The sequence below is a fragment of the Poecilia formosa genome, unplaced genomic scaffold (genome assembly GCF_000485575.1).
Source record: "Poecilia formosa unplaced genomic scaffold, Poecilia_formosa-5.1.2 Scaffold8, whole genome shotgun sequence".
NCBI classification, from domain to species: Eukaryota; Metazoa; Chordata; class Actinopteri; order Cyprinodontiformes; family Poeciliidae; genus Poecilia; species Poecilia formosa.
In genome coordinates this window covers 4,805,416-4,825,300 of record NW_006799947.1, presented here as the reverse complement: position 1 = coordinate 4,825,300, position 19,885 = coordinate 4,805,416, and the positions used below count along the sequence as shown (strand labels likewise).

Sequence of the window (19,885 nt, the reverse complement as noted above, 5' to 3'; positions counted from 1 at the left end):
GAGGAAACAAGTAGATAGTTTAAAACAAGAAACTCACAGAATAACACAATTCAGACAGGAGCCCCGGAGCTCACCAGAAATCAATGAAGAGCAAATGAAGACTGGAGAATTAAATATCAAAGCACATTGATTGGTGTGGCAACAGGTGAGTCTTAATTACCACAGGAAGTGAAGATGTGCGGGTAGGGAGCATAAGTGTGTGGAACTGAAGGGAAAATACTTATTCCAATAATTAATTGCAAGAAAACAGTAGCAAGCAGGTGGCATCTACTCAACACAAAGAATAACCAACTCTTCATTGACAGCACAGTTGACTTGAAATTGTTTAATCTGGTACCCTTTTTAATGGCGCCCTACGAAAACACCCATACAGCCTTTAAAATCTGACACTTTCTAAGATGGAACAGAAATACAAGAGAACCACGAAACTGGAAAGCAATGTGGCTAACTAAGCTCAAAGTCAAGGAACTGTGACACAGACTCAAACATGATCCTAATTATGATGCAATTCAGTGCAGAACGAAAGTCAGTGGATGAACGAATTAATGAAAATCCAGTTGATTCTGTCGAGACATTAATAGTCCCTTTTCACATGAAAAACACCTGACGACGCTTCTAGAAAGCTAAAGATTATTTGGGAAAGATCCTGTCTGAGCCGTCACTCTGGATCCCTGCAGTCACCGGCCCTGCAGAAGCAGGCTCTCTCTTTGTTTGTTCTGTTCTTCTGCCAAGGCAAACACTGTGACTTGTGCTTTGCTGACATCTTGCAGTGACGGAGGACTCGCAGAAGCTGGATCCCCCACATTAGCTAATGCAACATCATCTCTGGCCACTTTCACATTTTTGCTCTGTCTGTTCTTGTCCCTGCGAGGTTGATGTAACATAATCCAGACACATCTGATATCTCGCCAGCTGAAGACAGGCTCATGTTTCACTTCATTTAATAACACACTCAAAAGATTGCAGTAAGTAGATGGTGCCATTCCCATGTCTGATGAAACTGCGGATAAAGCACTAAAAAAAAAAAAAAAACAAAAACAAAAGAAAAAAACAATGGCAAATGGAAAGACAAGTCAGAAATAACAATTATAATGTAATGACATGTAGGGTCATAAAGAAATCACTATGCGAACACTGAAAGCCTGCACACCTATTTTTGCTGAAAATAATGGGAAAATTGTTCAAGTTAAAACCAAAATAGGCCCTTAAATGGTGCAATTTAAGCAATATGATGGGAGGCATTTAAGGTAATGTTTAGATATGCAAAAAATAGTTGCACTGAGTACTTCTGCCCTCTGCAGTTGGAGTTAGGAATTGCAAGATGCACACATGGGATCAGTCAAATCTGCAGAAGTCCAAATGCATAATATCACCTCTATCTCTCTCTTTCCTGTGATAAAGGTAAATTATTAAACATTAGAAGCTGGACTTTTCACAACTGAGCCAATGGATGTCAGATATAACAACACGAAGATGAGGCTTAATTAAACTTCCATCCATTTTCTTTATATCCACTTATCTTCGCAGTGTCACGGGAACAGCTGGTCCATCACAAGGCAACACACACACATCAGAAAGCTTGCACACACACTTACATGTTAAACTGGCTTACCAGTCATGTTTTTAGACTGTGGAAAGACTCAGAGAGACAACCTGGGAATAAAAGCTCTCTGCAGAAAGAGTCCACACCTGGATTTGAACCCAGGACCTTCTACACCCACATAAATAAACCCGAGAAAACAAAATGACAACAAACAAAAATTTAATAATACACAACCAAAAGTATGTCTGGGTATTACGGAAGAGGATTGGGGCCACTGAAAAAAAAAAAAAAAAAACAGTTCAGAATTCTGAGAAAAAAGTCAGAATTCTGAGATTAAAATCAGAATTCTGAGATTAAAGTCAGAATTCTGAGATTAAAGTCAGATTTTTTTTTCTTTCCAGTGGCCCTAATTCTCTTCCGTAGGGTATCCAAAAATGTAAGTGATCACAGTGGCCTTCGGAGAGGCGATGCAGTAAAAATCACTTCCACATAAAGCCTCAGGAGGGCGCCATCAGCCTCTCTGCTGCATGTCAATCCCTGATTTATTCCTCCAGATTGCTCCCTAACAGGCCAAGTAATGAGATGTTTTTTTTTTTTTTAAACCTCTGTCGTTTGTTTATTTTAAGAGAATAATAATAATTAAAAAAAAACTCTCTACTGATTCATGGCTACATCTTTAACTTAAGGTTTTGATAATTTCCCAGAGGAACTAGCTCACTTTCACAGAACAGAACAATAATGAGCATTGATCGGAGCTTCATGTTTTGTTAGGAACTTATTACAGAAGGCTAATTTCTTTCAGATTTATTCATTACATTCTGAGATTGGGAGCCATTTTACTCTATGAATAGATTCCTGGCATGTGAGAAACCCCGTTGGTTAAAATTAACAAATGCAGCCAGGCAAGAGATGGCCTTCTGCAGTTCCTGTCGGCGAAAAACTAAGCACCAATATGCCAGAAAAAATAACCGAGGCAGCCTGCGACTATGTAAATGTCACACAAATGATCAACTTACAGCCAGATAGATGACAGAAAAAAATACCGTTGGTATGTGAACTACAAATCCAACCCTTAATATGAGAGTTAGAAGAAGTAACAGCAAATATCAGACACCATCTGCTGTCCTGCGACGGTTTCATCATCCAGCTGGAAAACAGTGAAGGCACATGAATGGATGAGTCCAGCTTGACAAAAAAAAGTGAAAAATCTGGTGTGTAAAGCCTCATCTTTACCTATACTGAATCCAATGATCTCTGAAATATATATATATATATATATATATATATAAATCCAATTAGATAAGTAAAAATATTCTTAAAAAATGAAATAAATTACAAATCAATTAAGCAAGTAACTTGTTGCGTATGAATATTCTGCTGTTTGTTTGTGCTGGGAGCTGATTTGGCTGGTTGGTTCACCTGGTTCAGAAGATCTCCACTGAGACCTGAAGTCTGTTTGCGCTGCTGTTCCAACACGCTGCAGACGTTCAGCATGTGAGGGAAACACGTTTCCGGCTGCCAGCACTTCCCTCGGCCACTGCAGGGGAGGACGCAGGCATTTCCATGTCTTTATCGCAAGCATGCCTGAGGGATGAGGATAAGGGAAGGATTTTCTCTAGAAGCAAATATCCCCAGGCAGGATGTATGTTTGGGTTTTGAGTGCTGTGAAATGATTGAATCAGACTGTTTGACAAGGTGGAAAGCTCTGACCCACATAAAAAGCGCTAGGTAACAACTCGCTGCCTCGTGTGATTTAGGTATGGAAGCTCTTAACGTCCTCTGGTTTTGCAAAGGAGTCAAACAGTTCAGACGTTTACATAATATTTGGCATGAATATTGTACAGGTTAATGACTTTTAAGAGTTTATTTTAAAGGATTTTTGAGGACAGGTGGTTGATACAACTTCGTTTGGTTTTAGGAGGAGAGAACCTTTGAATTAACAGCTTCACATTTGCAACTTTGACACAGTCTGATGTTCAGACAGGAAGATAATCCCTAGCACATATTAAAGCTGGTTTTGGAAGAGATAATACATGTCAGCATTACATTTCTGGATTGCCCTTAAAAGGTAGATTTACATTTTCTGGACAATCAGGACCAAACATTTTAAATTTCTCTGCCATTTCAGAGAAGAAACCCTTGGTGAAATATTGAGCCAGAATTATGCCAGAAATATAATGGAAACATTACTCACTGGTTGCTATGCAACTTCCTGAGATATTTATCAGCATGAGAAGCCTGCACATATTGTGACATATTGTGATTTTAAAGATGATTAAAAAACAAGATCAACTCAAATAAATCATTAAAAGTCCAGCAGTAATGTGACAGTCATGCCAGCAAACTTCTCACCCAATCTGTACCTGTTAATTGTGGCAACACCTACAGCAGCTCAGACTGTGGGATCTAGGAAAGACACATTTCTCTCTACTCCCACCTGTGATCTGAATCATGATCCTGAACCTAAAAGAAATCCCATCTGCTTTAAAAGAGTCATTGAGATCAAGGAACGACTTTTATTCAACCAACGCATAAACACAGAGCTTTTCCAGAGCATAAAGAAGCACAGAGGAGATCAAACCGAGGGCAGACGTGCGTCGGTCTCTCGGGACGAGCAGATGGTTGAAATGTGGGACTGTCCTCAGATGTGCTGCTGAGTTTTTACTGGCATTATTCGCAGTAGCTTTGGCATAAACTCAGGTATCTATTTGTGCTTTTTTAAAATCTGTAAATATACATTTTGAATGTTTGAATTTTCTTGACTTGTACCAAACTTTAGTAGTTTTATTTCATTAGACGTACTGTAATTTTTTAGTTTCATTGAATATGTGTGTGGCATTATCAAATACTGAACACTTTAGCATTGCTAATTAACAATGCCTGTCCATTCAGTACATGTGTGCATCTAAATCAAATTGATAATCTCCTCTTGAAATGAGAAACAACAGATATTAGAATACTTTATTGCAGCAACGTCTTATATTTTGACAAAATTCATGTTATTTTGTGAATATATTTGCATGCATTGATGTGCAAGTGTCATGCAAGGCAGCAGATACTGTTTTCTTTTTTTTTAGCACCAAGTAATTCAGTTTTTTCTCACATATTTTTGATCTACAGTCTAAAAACAAACATTATTTCACTCTTGTCAAAATGAATAAGCATCTTTGCATAAAGCACCACGGCTGTACATGTTTACAGGAAACTGAGAAGTTTACAGAAGCACCAAATGTCACAGTAGCATTGATATGAATGCCATTATGAAGACTTTCACAAAAGAACACTACATTAAAGCAAAATGAGAAAATGTTGATCACGTTATGAGGGAACAGCATCATCCAATCTAGTACCGATTAACGTGCCCAGCGTATTAACAAAAGAGAGCATAAGATGTTGCATCGTGGGTGAACTTGTCATGCACAGGTCATTTCTCCCTGCCGCAGTCGGTGCACAAAATGTCGTCCCGCTGGGTGAGGAAGCCGCGTCCCACCAGAGACACAGAGCACTGCATGCAGGTAAAGCACTCGCTGTGCCACTGGCGCTCCTCAAATGAGATGTATTTGGCACCTGCCAAACCTGAAAAAGATAAACAGGTGACATGTACGTTTGCTAAAGAAACTCCAAATTGAATGCACACACTTTTTTTTTCCCTTTTAAATTTTATTGCTAGTGTTATCTAACTCGTCCGGAAAAGCTAAAGCTTACACTTGTTATTCATTAACAACTGACCTCATCAGTTGTTAAGGATGAGGTCATTAACAACCTTATGAATGGTCTTTCATAAGAAGACCATTCTTCTTATGAAAAATGGTGGGATGTAACTGCACTGGTTTGTTCCCTTGCATGGATCTGCTCTTTAATCAAAGTTCACAAATTTTCAGGCTGAGGTTGGGGCTTTTAGACCATTCATTTCTTCATTGTAAAAATCAGCTTTCATGTGTGTTTGTGATCATTGTGCTGCTGGAACACTATCAACCATTCGATGCAAGATGGCTGCCTGATGTTTAAAGGAAACTGGCTAGGACACAACAGCATTGATATCGGTCTCTCGTGCCATAGCCCAAGTTTGAATTTTCTAAAGTGTCTGTCAACCTGCTGACGCACAGTCAGTATTTGTAGATTTGTGTAATATTGTGTATCATAATCACTATGTTTCATTTTTACTATGTGTTGAATGGGAAGCATCTGCAATAATTAAAAATCCTTTAATCTGTTCCTACTTTTGAAAGTTTTTCCTTTTTGTTGTCTCTCCAGCCGTTTAAATGCATACCTCATGATCCCACGTTATTACGACCCTTATGACAGCAAAGTTATGCAAAACATACAGAGAACGACTCACTAGAAATGGGTTTGGTGCAACCGACACACTTCTTTGCATACAGGTTGCTGAAACAGTCCAGGCAGTAGGGGTAGTTTTCCCTGGAAGTGAAGCGATACCCTGAAAGCTGCTTTCTGCAGCCGATGCAGAGGAAGCACTCACGATGCCACGGCTTATCTTGATAGGTCACGCCACCCGTGGTGATGGCCTGATGTACACGATACAACAAATATGAGCGCAAATGGTAATTCTTTCTCAGATTGACCTGAGTAGTCATTACATAAAAATTACACACTTATGTTTTTTTTTTGTTTTGTTTTTTACCTTCTTACAAGCACAGCACTGGTATGCAAACTGCTTTTCAAAGCAGGGCACACAAAAGTAGCCAGAGTCTTTGGGGATGAAAGACTTGGTTCCTATTGGCTGTTGGCAGCGGTGGCACAGGAAGCAAGTCTCATGCCAGCTGTTCCCCTTGTACTCCATTTTTCGGGAACCTGGCAAACGACACGAGAGCAGCGAAGCCAGCATATGGTACCTCAATGACAGAATACATGCTGCCGAAAATAGTTTTAGTTGGTCAGTGGAGCCTGTGCAATCTAAGGTTAGAGATTATAGATGGATCTGCATAACTGGTATAATTACTGGGTAACTTTATAAAGGTGATGTTAGTAGTTTATAATATAAAATGTTGTAGAGAATTATTGCAAATACTGGACTAAATATTGCTCTGATCAGGAAATATCTTTAGGTTCTACATGCAAAAGTGATTTGTGGAAGTTGCACGTCGACAAACAACCAAATCAGAAGATCCTGATTCAGTGCTTTAAGAGCAATTTTAAAGCAAATTTTATTCTAATTAGGCAAGTTGATTTTGCAATGAAAAGTCCTTGAAAAATATTTTTAGAACTATAAAAGCATTTTAGGAAAACTAAAACATTTCTCACTGATTGTAAACTGCTTTGTTCTTGTTTTTTTATCTTTTACTTGTTATGCCTACATGTACTATGAGCGCGGCTCAGGTTTAAATATGTACAAGTGTTAATGAATAATTTATAATAGCAACTGTCATTATGTTTTAAATGCGGCCGCCTCGAATACCAAACTGCTCTAACTCGTAGTTAGACTTTCCACATTAGGGCACATTCTTGTATTTGCTATGTTCCCTTTTTATGTGCACTTGGAAAAAACAACAACTTTTGAGTACAAATTTGTCTTGGAAGCTGAAAGTTTCTGAATTGACGGTTTTCTAGTTCCAAGTCTGAAAACACTAGGATTTGTTTTGGTGCTTGCCATTTCAGATAAATGCTGTTCTGACTTGCTCCAGCTTCACAGAAAAAATAAAAAATAAAAAAAGAAATTCCAAGGAAATCACATGAAGGAGTATCTGTCTACATCTACTACAGATAACTAAACTATGACTGATATTTACTTCCCAGAACTTCTCTTCAAAAACAAGCAGATATCAGAACCATCACTTTACTGAAGAATCAGTTTCTAGCAAAACTATGAGGCTGCTAGGTGTTGTACTTATGCTTTACTTGGCATGATGTTTCCCAATTATCCATACTCTGTCATTAAAAACTCTGATTGTACTGTCTTACGTTATATTTCTTTCAGTTTTTGTTAAATTGTACCATAGACTGTAGGGGTCTTCATCTTTGAGCAAATCAAAGAACCATTTTTACCCTTATTTCAGGTGAATAAAACTAGTTCGGAGCAGCAAATATCACACAATGTTTTGAAGGAAGGCATTTTATCATTTTTGATAAACATCTACTGTTGGAAACTTGATGTCATTTTAAAACATCCATCCTTTTGGTTCTATTTTTGGATATTAAAATAAAGAAAACTTATGCAAAAAAGAGGAAGAATAAATTTTCTTCTTGGATTTATTTTGTGGAAAATCATTTAAAATAAACTGTTTCCTACTTAAAGACAATGAATTATGGGCATTCAATGCAGTTATTCCAAGAAAATAAGGATAACTGAGAAAATGTGGTTTATATTTGAAAGCATTAGATGTTCATCATTTTAACAAAAATTATTCTGCAAGGTCCAAAGAGCCATTTATGACTTCAGGCCTGCAGAACGCAGACCCTTGCCCTAAACTATCAGTGCCCCCTCCACCCCCATCAGTACCTTAGAAAACTTTTTGGAGCTCCATTTGCCTGAAAATGACAACTCCTAAAGGAATATGCAAGACTTAAGGGAAGGAAGCCTTATAAACAAAAGAGCAAAACTGGCTCAAACTGAAAGGTGAGAAAGATAAGTTTTGTTTGGCCATTGAAAGATTTCAGCTCCAGACACATTTGACAAATCCCTGTATAAACCTGATATGGGCTTATTAAAACCAGAGATTAAAAGCTCACTCAGTGCTTTGGAAACTGTAGATGTGGGAACAACTGCAGAATGGCTATTAATAGACCTTGTGTTTGGATGGTTTCGCTTGCAACTGTTGAGTGTTGCTAAGATCAATAAAGAAGCTCTCAGTTTCACTAATGACATAAAAGTTTTGCCCAACATATTACCCTAAGTGTAATATATTATTAAACACAATAAGCCTCATTCTTAATCTCGTGGAGCTGTGTTCATGGCTGCCAGTACCTGGCATGACGGTCTTCTTGCAGGTGTTGCATTTGGATGAGTAATCGTGTGCATAGCATTCAGTGCAGAGCAGTAAATCCTCCTTGGCTGCAAAGGCCTTCTCCACCAGTGAGCGGCTGCACTTTGCACACTTGAAGCACTGCTCATGCCAGTGGTGATCCTTATAGGACAGGTCCTACAAATGTTGAATCCACATTAGCTTCAGATCATTCAGCTGCTACTCATTCAGGGAACATTTCTGCAGCAGCTGGAGTCTGAGGATGACATATATTTTTTTCCCCCAGGGCGTCATTGTTTCATACTTACCCTGAAGTTGCAGCCAATAGGTAAAGAGCACACTTCACAGCAGTTAGCAAATAGGTTCTCGTAGCACTTTGTGCAATACTGTGTGTCCTCTTTCATGATGTACTTCTTCCCCAACAAAGAGTCTTTGCAGTAATGACAGTCAAACCGCTCAACGGAGGACATTTTGTTTCGCTTTTCTTTATCTGTGGGTCAAACAGAGCAGCAGGATGAAAAGACAACGAGGACAAACAAGAAATATTATTCGAGAAGTGTGGTAGTCCCTGGACTTCTCACTTTTAATCAAGTAGAATATGCAGAGAAAATGTTCCCTCTTCTTCCCCAAAGAGCAGAGCTGTCCTCTAAAGCGTCTACCTCGGCTGATGTGAGGCGAGAGTGAGGCTGAAGTCAGGCACAGCGATGGTCAACTCGTCCAAACACTGGGATGAGGCAGGGATTGAAACAGGGGTCAGGGAGGATTATGGGGTGTCTAGTGTGGGGCTCTTCTATAAATACAGACCTGCTCATATTAGTGGTAATCTCTAGAGAGAATGTGCATACTGCGCTGAATCCTCCTTCACCTTTTAAGGGAGCTCATCGAGAACACATTATGAAAGCCTTTGATTTGGCCTCATTGTCGCCGATTTACCCACCGTGAAGCTAAAAAAAAAATGCAAGCAGAAATTTCATTCTGGATACAAAAACGTACTCTTGGGGAAAAATGTCAAGCTATACGAATGATAAAGTGATCAATTACTGTCATACAGAGGTCCAAAAGCAGAGACAGCTGGCCATTTGGACGCTGCGACATGCAAGGACACACTTGTGGAAGTTGTCGGGGGCACAGGCGATTACAGATGGCTGATGAAAGGTAGGTGCCAGCAGCAGCTTCGTGGATGCCAGGTACTGAACCTGAGAGCCAGGAGCCTCTTACTGTTTGCTTGGCAGCACTTCACAAAGGGAAAGCTCCGGCTTAGTGTGCGCTTAATCCATCCACGGTAAAATAAAGACAAGGAGGAGTAGAACAGGCAGTTTAAATGTGGACTATCTTGCTAATCATAGTGCTTCTTTGGTTGCAGATCGTGTTTGGTTTAATAAGCTAAGCCAAGCTCCAAGGATAAAAGTCATCATCATGTAGGAGACAACAAATGTCAACATTTACAGCACCTTGTAAAGGCACTCATCCCTCTTCAACTTTTTCCCAGTTCGTTGAGCACAACTGTGCTCTGAACAGCTGCCAAGACATGGTCGACCACTTCAGCAGATGGAGCGCCTTCATCAGAGAAGTCAAGAAGTCAATGGTGACTCTGGAGGAGCTGCAGAGATCCACAGCTTATGTTTGGGAATCAATTGACTCCACAACTATCTGTCTTTTTTGTAAGAGTGGTGGAGCAAAAACATTGAAAGCATTGAACACTGAAAGCTCTAAAAACTCATGCTAAGAGATGAGGCAGCAGACATTTGGACAAAGGTGCTTCCGTCATATAACTTTTTGACCAACATGCAAAACTTTATGTGTGACAGAAGACATTGCTCATTAACCTGAGCACATCTCCCTTTGGTGAAACATTGGTGCGGTTTTCATGGACAGAGACATGGAAGACAAATGGGGGTTAATTACAAGATGATTCTGGAAGAAAACCTATTAGACACGGCAGATTTCAGACTGGTGAGGAGCTTTACTTTCTTTCATGACAGTGACCCTGAACACACAGCCAGAGCTACTCTGGTGTAGATTAGGTCAAAGGGCATAGTTCTGTTAGAAAAGATTTTTATTTGTAAGACTTTTAAACCAGATGCACTTCTTCTTCCACTTCATAGTTATCTGCCACACAATGTGTTGATGTGCTGCATAATACAATAATAAATAAAAAAAATCCACGTCAAAGATGATGAACAACTAATTTCTGTCGAGACCCGATACATGCATCTGTATCAGTTTTCCAACGACAATATGGGGGGTGTGGGGGTGTGGAGTCTAAAATAGCCTGGGAAAACCACAAGTCTAATCCCTCACAGATGCAAACGGGGAGGTCAAAGAGAAAGATGAGGCAGCGAGGAATGAAATTCTTTGAGGATGAACTCTGTTCCCTTGTGTCTTCATTTGACATTTACCTCATAACAACCCCTCGTAAAGAGAAGTATCTGGACTTATGCACTGGTAACGACTGAAACCCTTTTCTTGGCTCAGCCTGTGGTACTGGAACACGGTTCTGCACTGTATGTGGGTTGCATCTTCCAACCTCCAAGGCGCAGGGCTAAGTTATTTTTGACCCACATCAAACACGTTACGTAAGACTCTCAGCACAATAACTGTATCTGACCTGAAGTCATTCCTTACTCGAGAAGTCTTTTTTTTTTTTTTTTTTTTTTCCCCCGAAGTGGACAGATTCTCTGGATTATGCAGAGCTACACGATGATTCAGATTAAATTATCAACGTATGAAATCCTCTCTTCCTCTGGTGTCTCGATGAGTGATTGATGAGCACAAAAGCCGTGCAGACGTTAAGTGAACCCTGAAGCGACTACATGACAACTGCAACATTGTGCCTCCTAATCTTTTGCTGTTGCACATCTGTCGTCATGTGACATCGAAGCAAAGAGGGAGTGACCTATATTTCCCCATCCATCCATCCATTTTCTGAACACCCTTGTCCCTCAGTGGGGTCGGGAGGGGTCCTATATTTCCCCATCAAATAAAAATCATCATGGATTTGCAAGTTAAAATCACATAAAATACATGGCATGTCAACAACCCGCAGATTATCATGTGGTAACTTTTACACACTAAGTTTTATGGTGGCTCTTGTTTGTGATTTTCCTCCGCACAACAATCAGCCTCTTGTAATATTAACCTGCACAGCTGGTGGTGCCAACCCTACTGAGCAAAAAGGGGGTTGCTGATTTTGCATGTTCCTTTTTGTCTGTCAATCGCCGGAACTCGACCAGTGGGCAGCTGCCAACAGATTTTGTATGCAGACTGTCTAAGTCCAGTAAATAGCCCTTTATTTGACCTGGACTCGGATGTCCTCTTAATTTATTCAAGCTTTACAATAAGGTGTCAGCTGCTCCTTTTTGCCTAAATCAGGCCGTCCCAGAGAAGAAAAGCGTTGACTGTGGTGGCGACTCCTTTGCGGCGGGGCGAGAGATCAGCATGACACAGACGCATCTGTGTGAAGTGCAAAAGCTTTGCTGCACCAAAGCTGACAGCTGGTTGGCATGGTGATGATAACATAAGTGGCTCCCATCAGGCTGGAATGAGGGGCAGCTTTAGTAGTTAATGAGAGGAGTCACACAAACCTGTCCTTCTGAAGGCCTCTGTGCTCTGCTGCCATGTGGAGGGCTTGCTTTCAACACAGTATTTTCAGCTGAACAGGATAGTCACAGAGGGGGCTGTAGGAGGCAAGGATGTACAATCATTTCAGTCTGCAGTCTCACAAAACCATAAATCCCTTCAGCAAGGCCTTGTGAGTGCCTTCACTAACTCATCCCAATTCCCCGGCAGTCCTCAGCAAAAGGGAGGGTGTGATTCTGAATGGATGTCAAGATCGGTGACTTGTATCCACGGAGTTTTGAATAACGTGTCATGTTTTGTGGGTTTTGGTGACGAGATATGCACGGCGGACCCAGGCGTTGGAGAACAGTTGTAGTTTAATGATGAGCAAAAGAAGAGCACAGAGAAGTCCAGGCAGCACAGGTGAGCATAAACTCAAACTCTGGCAGCACCGGTAGTCAACAACACAACATGACGAGACAGTATAGACAAGGATCCGACAAGGACCTGGGAACACAGGTGGGATTAAATACACAAGGGCTAATCAAGGAGCATGAGACACAGCTGGGAGCTATCAAGGACACAACACAGGAACTAAATTAATGTACAGAAACCAAATGCTCAATTTTAACTCACCTGTGATACAAAAGATTAATTTTAAGTGTTCAAAACTGTAGGCTTTGGTAGAGGTGAATGTTTTCGGTTGAAGTTTAATGAAACACATGATGAAAGGAGTGTAAAATGCATAAAGATTACAATTACACATTCAACCCCTAAAGTATCAGAAATTCTGTATGTTTACATAAAATACAAGCAGACATATTGACATTTTGTCTGTATTTTATGCAGTCAGTGTTCATTACAAATAATGACTACAGCTGTGAATATATGTAATCTGTGTTTTTGTTTTCACAGCATCTTGGGATGGTTGCCAAAAGCTGTGTCCACGTCGGGTTAATTAAGTTGAGATGATTAATTATGCCCAATGAAATATGAGAAAATGCCCTGTGATCCTTTCAGGAACTTTGATGATTAATACTAATACTAATTAGACATTTGAAAAATGTTTATATCAGTTTGGATTTGTTTCGCTACATAAACTATAAATTGTACAAGTTGAACTTGAATGTCATAGAAAACCCACCAGTTTCAGGGTCCTCAACACAAAACCACTGTAGTATTCAGCTTCCTGAATACTACAGGCAGCTGGATTCACATGTTATTTTCTTTTATTCTGCTGATGTTTACATTTGGCTTAACGCAGCTTTAGATGAACATTTAAGTTCAGTGTGGAGTTAGTGCCTCATCCTTTTTAAAATTGCTTTCCTGTTGTAGCTCAGCTAGAACAAAAAAAAAAGATTTTATTTGTCACAAAGAAAAGTTAAAATAATGAAAATTTATTCAGATACTTCTTTTTATGTAACTTCCTTGGATCATTTATTATAATGCTTGAGCACTAGGTGATCCTTTTAAATTTAAGTTTTTATGAACAAGATCTCATTTTGTCATAAAAAATCTCAAAATAGAGAAAAAAACTTAATAACAGAATAGGTCCAATGACCATGCTGAGCAGATTTGTATAATTTGCATGAAACTAGTCTCTGAAACAGTTGTGGTGCAGTGTAAGACATATAATAGCTTTTCTCCCTGGTGAGAGTTGTCCCCCAGTGGACTCATTGCATAAAGCCTGTAGTCATAGCTTCAGTTGTTGATTAGTCTCTTGAGAAGTGTTGGCTAAATCTGTTGGCGTGTTCTTTGTTCCTTACTAATGCGTTTTGACATCAGATTGAAGAAAAACAGCATTAGAGCTCAAGGTTATGTTCAATAGTGAAAGAAAAAACATTTTCACATGCAGTGTCACGCACAATGTAAAGTGAACTCAAGGAAATGGGAATGAATAGATGCTTACCGTAAGAAAACCACTAATTAGTGAGGGTAACAGGAACAAATAACAAATGCAACAGAGCATAAAGACTGAACCGTTGGAGCAAAGGAAAAAGTTCATGTGACCTTTTGAGTCCTGATTTTACCAAATCTGATTTTGGCTCCACATTTGTGTTATAGTTTTAATTTGTTCGTTTGAATTAATTGTTTATTGTTTGTCTTTGTTTTTTTCCCCTGGCCTCCTTGTTTTGTGTAGGCTAGCCTTTGTGTACAAATTCCCTTTTGTGTTCATTGTGTGAGATCAGTTCATGTTGGTTATTCTTAGGTTTGTCTTAGGTGATATTTTCTTTTCTATTAATTAATTATATAATTAATTAATGTATGAATTATGTAATTATTCACCAATATAAAAGAGCAATTTTCTTAGTTCTCTTTTGCATCTTGATAGATGATAGAAACCAAACTGCTTATAGATTTATATCAAGGGAGAATACAAACATCAGCAATTTTCTCAGCTTAAATTAAACATGGCTTAATTTAGGCCATGTTTATAGAAATTGGGTAAGAAATAAAGGCACTACGATCATTTTGTGACAGATTTCTGCTCATCCCACATTGGAACAGCCTGGTTTAGTGGACAGACTCACCGTGTAGTAATGGCGCCTGCAGGAACGTCGCTAGCGTTAGCGGCTAACAGGCGATGTCCGAACCAGTAATGTATATCAATGAGGAAATCCTACAACCTGTGAAATCTGACACCACTCCGTTTTTATTTACTTTTTGTGAAGAAGGAAGTTGCGCTGGTCTTCTTAAGAGGTTTTGTGTCTATTTCTTCAGTAGATCTTGGTGCAGCGCCCCCACAGGCGACGGTGGTGGGGGATGGGGAACGACGACAGGTTTTCCAGTTAGTTTTAGTCGTTTGACACAGTGCAGTTTGAATTTAAACTACAGTTCTGAAAACTGTTGTTTTCAAATGTTGCAATTTGAGTCCCCAATCAAACCGAGTCTACCGGTCTATCCGGTCTGAATGCATCATGTCTCACATTGCGCAGAGTGGCAGGAAGAAAGAAGTTCTGACGAAAAAACTAAAATCAATTTCTTGGAAAGATGACTCCATGCAGAAGTATTCACAACCCTTTCAAACTGAAGACATTCTTGTGTTGGTCGAGTGCACACAATGAATGGAGTAACCACAGCATCTAAGACTTTCTAGTTCTGCTAGCTATGCTCCCAGAACTTGCAACAGACTTTTTAATTATGAGGTGCTACTTACAGTGTTAGGTCCTGTAAAGTAGTGTTAGGAGATGGTTGCACAAAAAAGTATTTTGAAGAGATTTTTTATGTTACTTAGCATAAACAACGTAATGTCTTGATATATTCTTATTTTTGTGTGTACGTTTTGCTACCCTTTGGGACCTTAGAGTTCAGCTTCACGACATTTCCTATTATTAATCTAAAATACTTGCAGTATCAAGGCTTTAGGCCTGCTCTGTGTGAAATAGTTCAACCCGGTCTTGGTGTCTGTGAGGGAACAAGATGGCGACTATGTCAACGAGAGCCGATGTCAACGCTTCAGATGACGCATGGGAGATTGTTTAGTCTTCTTCTCTCAGTCTACCTGTTCTGCCTCCTCTCACTGCTGCACCTGGTTCCTGTCTATTGTCAAGTAATTTACCATTTACCTTTTCACTGTCCTTCTCGCTTCTTCAGCTTCGTCCTTGACAAACAACTCTAATTATTACAATATCATTCGATACAGTTGGCTTCATGTTTCTGTATACAAACAAAATAAGTTTGGTTAAGGCTGTAGACATTTGTTGTGTTTCTGCACTACATAAATTCACTTGAACTGAATTGTCTTGTGTATGTAAAAATCTGGTTTCAACTCAGTTTTCCACGCAAACGTTTGCTGTAAAAAGACCAGACTCTTCATTTATTCAAGTTTGCTCATTTACCCGTACCTTTATTCACTTCATTTTTCCATTCACACACGCATCCACAGTTAGAGCACATCTAGCAAAAACACAAAACCCATAAAACGTAGAAAAAAGGTATTTCCCCTGGAATTTCCAAATACACTGATGACACTTTGCTTTTATACAGTAAAAACTGTAAAAAAGTTTATGTTGGACCAGCCAAAATCTGTGGCTCATTTTGGCAAAACTTCCTCAATAAGGCAATGAAAGCAGACTGCCATCTGCTACAAATTTAATATAAAACTACCTCATGCTCTGGCGCTACTAGCATTGCTTGTAATCTGTTGTCCTGCTTAAGTGTCTCTCAGTTTTTACCTAAAACCTCTTAATTGCATAAAGCATCATCAACAAAGTTACATCCCAGCTCCATTTGCTTTCCACACTCTTACAATAAGATTTGAATATTAAAAATATATACAGCACAATTTATTTCTTCAGAAATCCAGTCGTAACTTCATCACACTGGATAAGGACCAGACCCTTGCAGAAAAGAAGTGCAAAGTAAAGAAGTAAAGTAAAGAAGTGATTCTTCTAACCAAACAACGATATTGCATTAAGAGCAACTTCCACTCACCGCTGGGATCTCCACTTTCAATCGAGGCAAATATTACAAAAAGTAACATCTTTCACATATGAGGAAACAAATTTGAGCAAATAATGAGACTATCTAGAGACTATGCAAAGCAAATCCCATTCACTGATCATTGATTGATTGATCAGTTAACAATCCAGCTCTGCTTATAACACCCATGTGCACAATTATGAAAGTGGCTTCAATATTTCTTCACACAAAGACATATCCTGCATTAGACGTGTAAATCTGACATAAAAGCATGTAAGAATAACATTTAAATAAAGTACAAACATTGTTCCCAAAAATAAGAAACTGCTTTCACGTTTAACTTTACATTCTTTTTCATGTTTGCTTACTCGCACTCTTCATGTAAATATTCCATTAAATTATCAGTTTGACTTTTCTCTGAGTACAACATTATGAAGAGGTGATGAGTGCTGCACAGTCCATCAGCCCCAGTACCACTTGTTAAGGTTATTAAATGCCCTGTATTCGTTCTTCCGTCTCAGGTAATCACAGGCCTTGCATGTGTGCTCTGCCCAGAAATGGGCTCTCTTTACTTTGAAGTGCTGTCTCCATTTAAAGTACCCAAGGTACATTTCTTGGTTCTTGTCCAGAAGAAGCAGGTAGTCAGCCAGCTCTTTGGGTGACTTAAAATCATCCACGTGGATAAAAGCGTCTCTTGGAACAAAGTTCTCGTAGTTTTCTCTGGTCGTGCCAAGAACCACCGGCACTGTGCCCATAGAGAGGGGGATGTAGAGTTTTTCAGTGATGTAGTCCTTGTGGGTTGAGTTCTCAAAGGACAAATAAAACTTACAACTAGACATAGTAGGGGTGTAGTCTTTGTCAGAGAGGTAGTTGTTAAAAGCACGTCCATACGCTTGAATTTTCACATGGTTTCTCAACTCATTGTAATATTTTGATCTTGCATGATTGGGACTCCAGTTGCTGACGATCCAGCAGACCAGTTTGTTTTTGCTTGGTGGTACAAAGTCCTCCACAGTATCTGCTGCTACAATAGACCCATAAGGCACATGGATGTCGGAATCTCGACGGTAATTGAGAGTCAGATTGAACAAGTTATTAATCCCGGAAAGCTGGGATGAATGCGACGGTGACTCCATGTTCATCCAGATCCATTTCTGGAACGGGGGACGCTGTGATTTCGGCAAGTTGGACAGGTCCCCAGCAATGTTTCTGTGATGGATGACGACTCCGTCCGATTTGTTGTAGAAGTTTCTGTCTGCTGTAACAAAGCAGCCCTCGATGTTGAAGATGGAGCTGCAGACGTTCGTATCATATTTTGTTCCAAAGGGCCACAGCCAGACAAGAACTATAGTCATGTTTTTTTCACTGGTTGCGGTATAAACATGCTGGATGCTCTTTGCGGAATCTGATGACTCTAGTAGATGGTTTAACCAGGTGGTGGATGGCTTATAGTACATCAAAAAGGCAGTCACAAAACATCCAAGAATAAAAACACAGAAGAGAACCATTCTGAGGAATTTGTGCAAAGATCCAGATGGTTTGCTCTGTCCTAAGAAGGGCACCAAAACAAGAAAAAACATGAAAATTATTAATTGTCAATATTCCTCAATTTATTCCTGATTACTGCAGGTTCTTACAGAAAATAATTTATTTTTAACATAACTAAAAAAACCAGCTGCACATGTACCCCATTTTCACATAAATTCAGAAAAGAAAAGCTTCTTTAAACACTTTGCTTACAGACCTGTTGGCTCCATGGTTAGATCCAAACAAACTCCTATGAATCGGTGTTATTCAAACAAATCTGTCGGCCAGCACTCAGAGACCCTCCGGTGGTTTTAGCGTAATTTGAAAATGTGTCCTTGATGGTCTGTAGAGGTTTCATTGATCTTAAATCTGCAGGTCTTCTTAACGATGCCACCTTCAGGTGAGCATGGAAACAGAGAACAAGAAATAACAGATTAAGCACATTTTATTTAATATGGATACAGAGATACAGCTCTGGTTTGACGTTTACTTACACTCATCATTAGTGTAAATATATCCCTTTTCTGCCCTTTTATGATGCATTTGAGTCAACATACCTCAAGGTCATAATTTGACATACAATCTCAGATACGATGCAATATTTAGATCAGTGCACAGTTTAGAAACCTCAAGGTCTCATCTTTTTTTTTTTTTTTTCCAGTGATGTCATGCCAGTGAGTGTGAAGCAGTCAGAGTCTGCTCCCCTCAATCTGACGATATGGCTCTCACAACATATAATTGTTCATGACGGTGTTAAACACCGTATAATCTGACTTCTATACTCTGCAAAGCTGACATCATGAATATCAACAATATATATATATATATTTTTTCCCCTCTGTGCCTGATTTAAATATTATCGCTTCAGTTCCTCAGTATCAAGTTTGGACAAGATTGCTTTCTAGCCGTTCTCATGTTCTGTGGGATGTTTTGATTTACACAAGTGGTTTCTGCACCATGAAAACAGGCACGTAACGATGTTTTGTGTACAAAGAGCTATGCAACCCTGAGCATGCAGGCCTGCACTTGCACTTTAGCAAATGCCGTCATCCCGACAAAATGAGAGTATTATTATTATTATTATTATTATTTTTTTTTTTACTGATCATTAACTGACAAACACATTAAGGTTTTAAAAGTTCATTGAAATATTTCTGAGTTAATCGCTTGGCTATTGTAATCAGACTAGGTTTTAAAAAAATCCTGTCTTCTTCTCCATTTCTTATATTTATAAACCTACTAAGGCTTTTACTTTGACACTAACACTTAAACTTAGTTTTCAGATCATATTTTTGATGCTGAAAGCTTCTATTTGTCTCTCAACAACAGTTGAAACCAGAAGTTTACATACACCTAACAAAGACACATATGACTTTTTTCCCTCACTGTCTAAAGTAAGATAAGACCAAACGTCTCTTGCTTTAAGTTAGATGGAAATACATAACTTATTTCTATTTACTAAATGCCACAACAATGAGATATCAGAGCTTTTGTTAATTAATGTCTTCAAAATCAGAGATTTTGAAGACATTCTGATTTTGTCTTCAAAATCAGAGATTTTGAAGACATTTCCTTTGTATTTGTTAGCAATGTCTTTGAGTTGTAAGACTTGGAGCAAATGTTTTGGATTTCCTTCCTGTAGCTTCTCACAATTGTTTGCTGGATTTGGAGCATATTCCTCCTAACAGAACTGGCATAACAGAGCCAGGTTGGTAGGTCTCCTCGCTGTCATACACATTTTCTAAAACATTGACTTTCTTTCTTTCAAGCCCTTTGGCTGTATGTTTAGGGTAATTGGTGATTTGTCCCATTTGCATAGCTCTCTTATTTTTTATTCCTAGTTACTTGGTAGTTGCATATTGTCTTAATCTAATTTAGACTTCATGGCTCATTGATTAAAATGTTACAACTATTC

The 19,885-nt window shown here is 39.1% G+C and overlaps 2 protein-coding genes and 1 long non-coding RNA gene across 3 annotated transcripts in view; 1 reads left to right on the top strand and 2 right to left on the bottom strand.

Moving 5' to 3' along the window:
• LOC107833500 (uncharacterized) overlaps positions 1–19,885 on the top strand; it is a 23,166-nt gene that overhangs the window by 1,113 nt on the left and 2,168 nt on the right. Inside the window, exon 2 of the long non-coding RNA XR_001659247.1 lies at positions 16,965–17,048. This is a non-coding gene — a long non-coding RNA (uncharacterized LOC107833500). The remainder of the gene's footprint in view (positions 1–16,964; positions 17,049–19,885) is intronic.
• LOC103155014 (four and a half LIM domains protein 2-like) lies at positions 4,484–10,887 on the bottom strand. The gene is made up of 8 exons (XM_016663003.1): positions 9,505–10,887; positions 9,268–9,407; positions 9,046–9,187; positions 8,772–8,953; positions 8,466–8,640; positions 6,186–6,355; positions 5,883–6,069; positions 4,484–5,119 (listed from the first exon to the last, which is right to left on the bottom strand). Exons 4-8 carry the CDS (start codon positions 8,931–8,933, stop codon positions 4,968–4,970), a joined length of 846 nt encoding a protein of 281 aa, XP_016518489.1. The 5' UTR covers positions 8,934–8,953; positions 9,046–9,187; positions 9,268–9,407; positions 9,505–10,887; the 3' UTR covers positions 4,484–4,967.
• Positions 15,820–19,885, bottom strand: part of LOC103154983 (alpha-(1,3)-fucosyltransferase 9-like) — a 9,304-nt gene continuing 5,238 nt past the window's right edge. The window contains exons 2-3 of the mRNA XM_007576483.2: positions 18,188–18,364; positions 15,820–17,992 (exon numbers count right to left, since the gene is read on the bottom strand). Coding sequence (XP_007576545.1) covers positions 16,905–17,992; positions 18,188–18,200 — 1,101 coding nt within the window. The 5' untranslated portion in view covers positions 18,201–18,364 and the 3' untranslated portion in view covers positions 15,820–16,904. The remainder of the gene's footprint in view (positions 17,993–18,187; positions 18,365–19,885) is intronic.